Source organism: Phragmites australis, chromosome 6 (genome assembly GCF_958298935.1).
Source record: "Phragmites australis chromosome 6, lpPhrAust1.1, whole genome shotgun sequence".
In the NCBI taxonomy this organism is placed as follows: Eukaryota; Viridiplantae; Streptophyta; class Magnoliopsida; order Poales; family Poaceae; genus Phragmites; species Phragmites australis.
This window is the reverse complement of record NC_084926.1, coordinates 27,565,498-27,576,303: the sequence shown is the minus strand read 5'-3', so window position 1 is coordinate 27,576,303 and position 10,806 is coordinate 27,565,498. Positions and strand designations below refer to the sequence as shown.

The 10,806-nt window shown below is 41.5% G+C and overlaps 1 protein-coding gene across 1 annotated transcript; it reads left to right on the top strand.

The window, feature by feature from the left end:
* The first annotated feature begins 495 nt into the window (after positions 1–495).
* Positions 496–6,514, top strand: LOC133922189 (GTPase activating protein 1-like). Its single transcript, XM_062367402.1, has 3 exons — positions 496–797; positions 1,260–1,355; positions 6,009–6,514. The coding sequence occupies exons 1-3, from the start codon at positions 684–686 to the stop codon at positions 6,294–6,296; spliced, it is 498 nt and encodes a 165-aa protein (XP_062223386.1). The 5' UTR covers positions 496–683; the 3' UTR covers positions 6,297–6,514.
* Positions 6,515–10,806: the final 4,292 nt, after the last annotated feature.

The following is a 10,806-nucleotide window of genomic DNA, read 5'->3' as shown; positions in this document are numbered from 1 at the left end:
ATGAAGTATTTTGGGTAGATTGTACTCTTTTTTCCCTTAGATGAGTTTTCCTAAAGTTTCTCGTGTTAAGGTTTTTAACGAGGCAATTCGTGTAACCATGTCGCGAGCTATGCACTCTTTCTCCTAATTTTTCCTATTGAGTTTTTGGGGAGTTTTGATGAGACATATGCATTTCGTGAGAAGTACGCAAAAGGAAGTGTTAGGAAACCTAGAGTTTCATAACTGAATGTGGGCCCGTCTCGATCTCTTAAAAGATTCGATTATATCTCTTAGGGGTTTTTAGCATTATATATACGAGACAATACCTTTTATTATAAACACAGATGAATAAAGAATAGATAATTTTTTCCCTACGTTTATATCTCTTTTTATAATTCTTTTTTTAAAAAATCGTTGAATTACACATGGTAACAGCGGTTTCTCCCGGCAGCCGAGGTACGAAATAGTCCACTGCCCAACTATTGGAGTTTCCAACCGAGGCAACAGCAGCTGAGGTCGTCAACTACCGCGACCAAACGCCATCTTATTTTTTCTGACCTGACCAACACAACGGCAACTCGTTGAAGCCAGAGCGCTTTATATGTAAGAGAAATCCATCCAGAAATCACAGAGAAGACCTACGGGGAAGAAAACTTGGAGAGGAGTGGAGGGAGAGGGAGAAGGAGAGGAAGAGGGGTAGCACCATGCTGGACCATCTCGTTGGGCTGGTGAAGGTGCGCGTGGTGAAGGGGGTGAACCTCGCCGTCCGGGACCTCCGCTCCAGCGACCCGTACGTCGTCGTCCGCATCGGCAATCAGGTTCGCTCCTCCTGCTCTTTCCTTGTTCTTCTTGCCTGCTTGCTTTCGTTTTCTTGATGTAATTGAACTTGCCTTTCCTGATAGATTTTATCTGCTCTAGAGATCTGCCGAAATTAAGCCCCGATCCACAGTAGAGAGTGCGATTAATCTGTCAATTGTTTTAATTTTTATTTTTCTTTACTGGAAGAGGTGGACAGAATCGCTTTGAATAAAAGCCCGTGGTGCCTAGGTTCTAGAAGAGTAAGACAAATGGAGCCATCTTTTGAAAAAAAATTGTAATGGGGCTCTTGGCTTTTCCTTCTCTCGTGCTATTTTCATATCTGCCCTGGTTGTTTAGACTGTACATGGATGTACCTCTTGTGTCCCTATGTAGAGTTTCCTTGTTTACCTGCCGGTATTTTGATGCACTATCGACAGAGGCGAATTGCGTGCTAATTCTGATTAGTTTTCAACATTTTGCAGAAGTTGAAGACACGGGTGATAAAAAAGAGTACCAATCCAGAATGGAACGAAGAACTGACCCTTTCTATCGAAGATCCTTCGGTTCCTGTTAGACTGGTATATATACACGCCCTTCTAATTTCCCCTTTTTTCCTAAATTTGTTGTTGTTTGTATTATTATTATTATTATTGTTATTACTACTACTACTACTACTACTACTACTACTACAATATACAGAACAATACCTAAAAAAGTAACTACTTTACTGTACGTTTGCATAGAATAATGCATTACTGGGCATCTTGTTATTTGCAATGTAGCTGTTATTTATAGAATCAATTGTACGAATCATTCTTTTGCCATGCTGGTTGCTGTGCATGTGAAAAACATGTCAATCCAGATATAGTAATTTCATGTCAGCTCAATCTGCATCGGAGGATGCAAAAGGCCAGAAATATTTCCTTTATCTAAAAAAACATGCCAGCTCAATCTGCAGTCACTACTCAGAGAGGAGTAATTATCTGCTTTGTCTCTTTTTACTGAATCTTACTGAATAAATGCCATGTTTATGGAATTAACTTGTGTATCTATTCTTACATGTGACCGATCAATTGAATTGGTGAACAGTTGTCTATTCTGATAAACACCATGGTTGTTGTTTTGAGTGTTGGCCTGATCTTTCGGTGAGTTTGATAAACGACGTCGTTGAGGAGCGACGTTGATGACTACAACCCTATAGGATGTTGCGCCTTAGCAATCGCTACACCGCGTCTTGAGTGTTATCAACCTTGCCACGACACGGTTGACCTAACGATGAAGGTTAATTCTTGCAATGTAATGAAGAACAATGCAAGAACAAGATAAAGAGCAATCTGGAATTGCAAAAATATTGAAAAACGAAGAAAGTGGGGTTATATTGATGATCTTGACAAGGTGGCTATTCGGCACAACTTGAAAGACTCAATTTGCACATAGCTAAACCAATCTAACAAAACTTGAGAAACCTAGAGGGATGTGTAGCTATTTATGAAGGTGGGATGGCGGCCAAGGGAAAACCCTAGGTCATCCTCTACCAGGTTGGGGCACACACCTTGAGCCCCACTTGGGCTGGGGTCCCAAACGAAGTTACAAGGCCCAAAGCCCATTATAGGTGACGCAACACTATTTCTAAAATAGACACAAACTGTTTTGGCAGTTGTGGCCTCCTCGAATAGAATTTGGAGGTGAGGTCGGATCTGTTGGAAAGTAGACTTAATAAGCTTTCCAGGAAGTCCAAGAATATTCGAAACGTACTCTGTGTGAATAAATTACGACTGATTGAATCCAGCACTATTTCTGCAGTCCGAATCCGAATCTGGAATGTGTTCACCTCAAACTGTTGCTTCCCTTTGTCCATAAACAATGTGGTGGCTTTGAAGAATAGTTGGAGAAGGTTCAGACTCGATCCCCAATCAATTTCATTTATCTGCCATGAACATCCTCCTTCCTTTACATTAATTCATGCCAACAGTTTTGAAAATAAAAACATACATAACTCATGGTGCAACACCCTTTGCACAAATATATAAATGGTAAATCTAACATAGAATGCATGCATCTTAGTTTCGTTGTTGTATAACATCGGCATGGTCATATCTGAGTCGGTGTTGTCCTCATCATTCTCCTCCTCTTGATTGGAAACCGTCCTTGATTTTGATTTGTCATTAAGCAAAGTGTAGCTCACAAGAAAAAAATATCATTGTGCAGCATAACTTGTTCTGTTGAAAAATTGACAATAGGAGGAAATCAACTCACTCGAGTGTTAGCTTGCACAAAAGACGGTGAAGCAGATTTCAGCACGAAAGAATCACTGAATTATGAAAGTTCGCACAACGAGAACATATTGTGGTATTTGGCTGCCCACAACACTCCCCTTCTTGAGAACAAACCTGTAGCTCATTTGCACAAATAGAGGAACTAGAGAAAGAAATATTAGCACTGTTATGATCCTCTACACAACACGTCTCATTATGAAAAAGAGGTATCTTCAAATTTAAATAAATGTACACTCTATGAACAAGATACACTCCTTTATAATTATAATTGCTAATGATATGGAAAATCATATTAGTAGGACATGGAAAATCAGACCTAGCAAATAATTTCTTCTTTAAATTATTGAGCTCACAAAGATCATCAAATTCACCCCAAGTATTTAAAGAAAACATTAATTCTAGTTCTTCTTTCTTATTAATAATGTGAACAAAATGTTTATCTTTAGAAGCAACAAAAGGTTCAAAGTAACATGTTCATTCACTAGTTATGGCATGGATATAAGTGAAGCATCACACAACTCTTCTTTATCACACGGAATAGCAATCAAATCAACTTGTGACAAAGGAAATTTAGCAGGGATGCCCACTAACGATTGCTCTAAAATAGCATGAGTAGTGGATATTGATAGTTCATTGCAAACAACTCACCTTTAGCGATGGTAGCACCAATTTTATTACCTTTTATGCTCTCCTCAGATGGTGTAGGTGTAGCAAGATTGTTTTCATGAAGAGATGGGCTTGTTTGCTCAACGAGCTCATTCTCCTTTGGATTATTCTTCACTTCCTGCAAGCTGTTAGTGATAGAAGGAGACACAAACATATGTTTCACAGATTCTTGTTTTCTCATGTCTATTCCAATTCAACGTTTAGGTTCACAAGCAAGTTGTAGCAAATGAGATAGAGAGCTATATGTTTCATGAAGAAGCATGTGCTGAATTTCTAGATTAAGTTCTCTTAAAAATCGGATCTTTGTAGCCTCTTCACATTCATCTCCCCCACAGCTCAACAAACAATTATGCAAGTCTTGATAGTATGCTCTAGCAGTTTTACTACTTTCTTTAAACATTGTAATTTCTTCAAAAGGATATTAGAATAATACGTGGGAACATAAACATATCTCAAATATCTTTTCATGGTTTTCCAAGATTGAGGCACCTTATCTTGTCTACAAGCATGTTTCCACTTATTTAAAGCATATTTAGTAAAGACACTAGAGACAATCTTAACCTTAGCAATCGCTACAACGCGCCTCGAGTGTTATCAACCTTGCTACGATACGGTTGACCTAACCACGAAATTAATTCCTGCAATGCGACAAAGAACAATGCAAGAATAAGATAAAGAGCAATCTGAAATTGCAAAGATATTGAAAAACGGAGTAAGTGGGGTTCTATTGATGATCAGGACAAGGTGGCTGTCCAGCACAACGTAAAGACTCAAAGTTTGTATGTAGCTAAATCAATCAAACAAAACCAAATAAACCTAGAGGGGTACCTAGCTATTTATGAGGGTGGGTTGATGGCCAAGAGAAAACCCTAGGTCTTCCTTCACCAGGTTGGGGCGCACACACCTTGGGCCCCACTTGGGCTGGGATCCCAAACGAAGTTACAAGGCAAACGCCCATTATAGGTGGCACAACACCGTTTCTAAAATAGACGCAGACTGCTTTGGAAGTTGTGGCCTCCTAGAATTTGGAAGTGAGGTTAGATCTGTTAGAAAGTAGACTTAATAAGCTTTCCAGAAAGTCTAAGAACATCCGAAATGGACTCCGTATTAATAATTACGACCGATTGAATCCAGCACTATTTCTGCAGTCCGAATCCGAATCCAGAACGTGTTCAGCTCAAACTCTTGCTTCCTTTGGCCCATAAACAATGTGGTGGCTTTGAAGAATAGTTGGAGAAGGTTCAGACTCGGTCTCCAATCAATTTCATTTATCCGCCATGCACATCCTTCTTCCTTTACATTAATCCATACCAACAGTTCTGAAAATGAAAACATACACAACTCATGGTACAACACCCTTTGCTCAAATATATAAAAGGTAAATCTAACATAGAATGTATGCACCTTACTTTCGTTGTTGTATAACATAGGCATGGTCATATGTGAGCCGGTGATGTCCTCATCATATTCCATCCAAATGAATTTCAAATTTAAGCTACATTTAGGAAATATTAAGCTTCATATGTTGAATGTATCAATTTCATGAGGCTTCCTATTGTTTAAAGATTTGAAGAAACGAATCTTAAGGAAAAAAATAAATATCCGATGAAAACTTTGGATAAGGGGGCTTAAATTTTTTTCTGGGTAGCAAGGTCCCTATCTTCAAGAAAAAGCATGACCTTATAAAAACAAAATGGACTAGTTACCACTTTGTAGAGAAAAGAGTACAAGGCCCAGAGTTTCAACTATGATAGTTCCAGCAAGGAAATGTCACAACTTAATTCGTCCATTCAGTCATCATTTTTAGCAACTTGAGCTATCAGTGTCAGCACAATGGAAGACGTTCACAAAAGCAGATAGTTGAGATTCCTGACTATTTAGGTAATAATGAAAAAGGACGAATTGCCCAAGTTAAGTGTTTGCTGGAGTTTTGGTTAACATTGGTGCATTTCAACTATTGACCACTACTGCAAAGCTTGATATCAGTCCAACAGTAACTGAAGTTAACATCACCATAGCATTTGCTTCGTCTCTCAATGAAACTGGTGCACTACTGTCTCCAGTCACATATAGTATCCTTCTTTAATCTATACGTTGACTGAATGGTTTCATGAAAAGACTTGCTAACTGGCTATTTTCTAGCACAGTTAGTACAAGTCTACAAAATTTATCGTAGGATTACACACACCATGTGCTTTCATCAACAAATTTTCTCTTAATGAGAAAAATTAACACTAATTTTCTCGGTTATCATGCATTGACAAGTGATTATTCTTTCTCCTTTTCCAGGAAGTTTTTGACAAGGACACATTTATCGACGATTCAATGGGTAATGCAGAGCTGGACATCCGCCCGTTGGTGGAGGTTGTGAAGATGAAACTACAGGATGTTGCCGACAACACCGTGGCAAAGAAACTGGTGCCGAACAGGCAGAACTACCTAGCCGAGGAGAGCACAATATATATATTCGAGGGGAAGGTGAAGCAAGACCTGGTTGTGAGGCTAAAGAACGTTGAGTGTGGGGAAATTGAGCTCCAGCTTCAGTGGGTCGACGTCCCTGGTTCTAAGGGTGTATGAGCTTTGCATTGCCCTGCACTGTTTCGTGGGGCTCCCAACTAAAAGTAAAATGCAAGTGGAGAATCCGAGCTAAGGATGATTGTGACACAGCAAGTGTCTGTAAGATATCCTAGTATGAGGATCTCCTAGCGTTTCAGCGCAGAATGTTACAATCTCAATGTTTTGATATGATTGTATATTGGATTTTCCTCAGATATATTGAAACATCTTCTCTGCAATTAAGCATCGTATGGTGTCGTTCTTGGTGTACAAAAATAATACTAGGTGGGAGCAGCCGAGCAACCACTCTGAACACATCCTTATGGATGCGCCTTGCAAGTGGAAGAGAAATGCTATGTTTACATAATCTTGTTTGGATTAGTGAGCCAGTGACCGGTGACGGAAAATCCAAGTGCTGGTCCCGTTTCGTCATAATTCTGATTTTGTTATGGTGGCCAGATCCTGTAGTTCTGGGAAATGTTTTGGGTAAACTGTCAAATGGATGTCCTGATCCTGTAGTTGATGGTGTGGTCTTAAATGCCCTGTTTGGATGCAAAGTATTTTTAGAGTTTTAGATGATACTACGGTTTTAGAAAATACCATGGTTTTCGAAAACCAAGGTGTTTGGATACAATAACCTCCGTGGTTTTAAAAACCGTACGCCCTCCAAAACCATGGTTTATTTGGAGTTTTAAATAAAGGAGATGCTAAATTTCAGTTGTCTGAAAATAATCTTTCAGTTGTTCAATGTGAACTGCACTACGAACATCCAATGGATTGCACCTCGTTTTCCTCCTCGAACCGTTTTCTTAGCACATCGCTTCATCTCAGCAATGATTCGCTCCCTCTCCCCGCCTGCATCCTCCATCTCTGACGATGTTACTGCCGCCGGATACGCCTCCGTCGCCCCTCCCTTGCTAATTACTAATCCGTTTTTGAGCTTCCCTGTTGCCGGCACCGTCCACCGCCCGCATGCAGCTCGTCAGCGCTGCCGCCGGCTACTTGTCCCAACGCCAAACCGTAGCCGACTACTAGTTCGGCCACCACCCAGGATCTCCCTTTTAAGCCCAGTGAAGCTCTAGCCCTCCAAAAACCCAAAACCTCTAACCTTAAATCTCGCTGGTGGCGTTCAATTGTTCATTGCCTGAAATAGCTCTAGCACTCAAAAACCCAAAACCTCTAACCTTAACTCTCGCTGGTGGCATTCAATTGTTCATTGCCTGAAAGTCATCGAGTTTTTAGGTGCCTGAAACAATAGGAAGCGTGTTTAAATAATCTGCTCCCAACCTCTTTTTTAAAAATCGAGTTCTCTTCGTGCGTGGCTGCCTTAACTCTTGTGCATGCATAGCTTGTACATGTGAATCTCCTACGTCTTGTAGTTTCTTCTATGCATGTCTTTTGTGTATAGGTAAAGATCCGATATGGTATTCTCCTGTACGTTCATGTTGTTTCGATTAATTATGATCAGTTTCTAACTGCAATTTGCAGTTGCTACTGTCCGTTGGAAGCACCGCTTCAACATGTATAAATGTACAATCTATTTATCGACGATTAATAAATTGTCGATCTTACGAATACATGAATAAACTAGGGAATACTTGTTGCATGTAGTCTGACAAGATGTTGAAGTAGATTGCGAGTACAGAAAGCCATAGAGCCCGTGGAGCACTACGTGAAAAGAAGTCCTTAGTGATAGGTGAGAACCGGTATTAGTGACGGGTCCTGTACCCATCACTTTTATCACGTCATTAATGATATATCATTAGTGATAGGTGACGACCTGTAACTAGTATTCAGTCATTAGTGACGGGTCGTAACCGTGACCCGTCGCTATTGACTGAACATTAGTGATGAGTTGTAATCTTGACCCATCACTAATAACTGTTGAATATTTTTCGTATTTTTTAGACACAAAATGACGCGTGTTTGCCCGATCTTTCAGAAGGTAATATGATATGTCGATTGGTGTAGTTTTGACGTTGATGATCCAAAGGCTCCAAACAGAACAGATCGAGAACCCTCTCAACCACTACACCACTACTCCGTGGTTATCAACTGTGCCAAGACGCGGTTGACTTTAACACACTAAATTTTTAATTTTTGCAATAGTTGAAAATTTGCTAGAATTAAATAGGAGTTATAGATTTTATTCAATTTAGAAGGAAATTAATTTCTAAATTTAAATTGACATAGGTTATATTCATGTTTGATGTATTTATGTTGTAGTAAATGCAATAGGCTTTTATGCTTGAAAAATATTTGTAAAAGATCACTAGAAATCACTCGTTCAAACCTTATTTGAAAATAGCCCAAATTCATAAAAGAAAAAAAGCATTCAAAATTGTTAAAACCCTCCTTGTACCAATTCTTCTCCCTCAGCCCACTTTTCCCCCTCCCCTCCCTCCTCTCTCACCGTTATGTGGGCTCCGCCCATGCCGGCAGATTGGCGCGCCTGAGCCGCCCCTTCCCCACCCTATTTCGCTGTCGCTTGGCCCGGCTGGAGCCGAGCCACATCATCCAAGTCGCCAAGCCGAGCCGCCTCGGCTCATCCCCTACATCTGGCCGCTCGCCTCCCCACTCCCCCACCGCTGCTGCCGTCTTCAATTTAGCATCGTTCCCCTTCGCCTCCCCACCTGAGCACCAATCGACCGTGCGCATGTGCTTCTTACCCTCCCATTCCCCTCTTCGATCGCGTGAAACCGTTGCCGTTGCCATTTCTCCGCTCGCTCAAAGTTAAAAGCCATTAACTCCGGCGATGAAGTTCGGTAGCCCCGTGCGTCTCTTCCTCTCTCTTCCCCTCTATAATTTTTATGCCATCGAGTTCGCCGTTCTTTTGCGCACCCCGTCCATCCATCCCCGCCTCTTATTCTCTCTCGGCTTGCCGACGCCATTATCTCATGTGAGTAGTGCGCCGTCGCCGCCATTTAGCGCCACCAAGCCATCTCCGGTCTAGCAAATTGCCCTATTTGCTTTGCAAGTGTCCCAGGAGGAGATCCCGAGCCTCCTCGTCTTCGATTTGGCAACAAAACCCAATCCGCAATGCGCTTCGACCACCTCTGCCAGCCGTCCTCGTCGCCCAGCTTCCACGGCACCGCCTCGACTCCAAACTCCACTTTCGTGAGCTCATCGGCTTCTCCTCCCTCTCTTCCGCCGCTCGTCGGAGAATTCCGACTTCTAGAGCCCCCTTTCTGGCCAACTCCGTCCACCCCGCCTCTGTGCTCAAGCCGTCGGCTCCCTCGATCCACGGTGGACCGGTGGACCGAACCCCCCTTCGGTTCATAATCCGTGGACCTAGTCCACCACCCATTTTCCTATTAAAAAATAATTCATATTTCGCTTTTTGACTTCATCTTGCGCATTAAAAAGAATTTCTAGTATAAAACTTATTCGGTTTATTCTATGAAAATCAAGTAAAATTTGCAAATAAGCCCCTAAAACTTCAAAAGCTCAATACTTTTTGCTCGTAGCTCCGTTTTGGGAGATTTTTGTGCTCAAATGTTCATACAAACATGTAGAATCTTTTTATAGGGTTTTTAATCTCGATTTAGTACTGTTTGGTGTGCTGTCCTTAGAGGTTGATTTTGTGTGCTTTTTCGGTTTGTCGATTAGGAGGTGAGGAGTTCGCGAATCTTCAAGATCAAGCCTTCGAAGACTTTGAGCGACCCTCCGCTGAAGGCAAGTGTCCTTGAATATTTTGCCCCTGTTTTAGGATTCATGTGTAGTTATTTATCCTTCGGTTGCATGCTTGTCTACATGGAAATCCTATGTTAGCGTTTATTAGCTTTGTGTGATTATTCCTTGTCGCCATTGCTTAACCATAGGTTATAATGGGTAGTATATGCTAGTGCAGTCATAGTTGCGAAAATTGTTAATCTTGACTAATGTCTATACAACCAGAAATGGGTATGGTAATCTTGTAGCAACATGGTTTAGGGATCCTCTCAGGATGGTTGGTTTGAGGTGGTGGTATTATAGCAGGCTTGTGTTTGTTCCTGTGTGAGGGTCCTAAGGATCGGTTCTTGAACATGTAAACAAGTGAATCTGCACAACCACGAGGTCTATATGGGTACGGCCTGGACAACTAATTAGCCACCCCTCTAACTCTGTGGGCACCGTTGGATGGTTAAGTGGCAAAAGAGGGGGCTTCTGCAACGATGTAATTGTCTGTTAGCGGTGAAACCTCAGTGGGTGGCTGCAAGTTGGCGGGAGATTTATAAAGGCCTTATAGTGAGACCCTGACTCCACACGCCAGAAGTGTGAAGCAACACGGGAATCATGACTTATGGGGAAAGATGTGCAAACTCTGTAGAGTATCTATCTGGTTGATCAACCGTGCTCACGGACAAGAGTGAATTTGGAGTTCTTCATGATTAGATGGGATCAAAGTTTCGTATGGTTGGTTGGGTAGCCGGGTAATGGAATTACCTGGTGAGTCTTGGTAGTTGGATGGAATCTGATGAGTCATCCCTCTTGCTATAGTAGTGTCTTCACACCTAGTAAATAGGTTGCATGATGTTGGAGTCATAGGTTA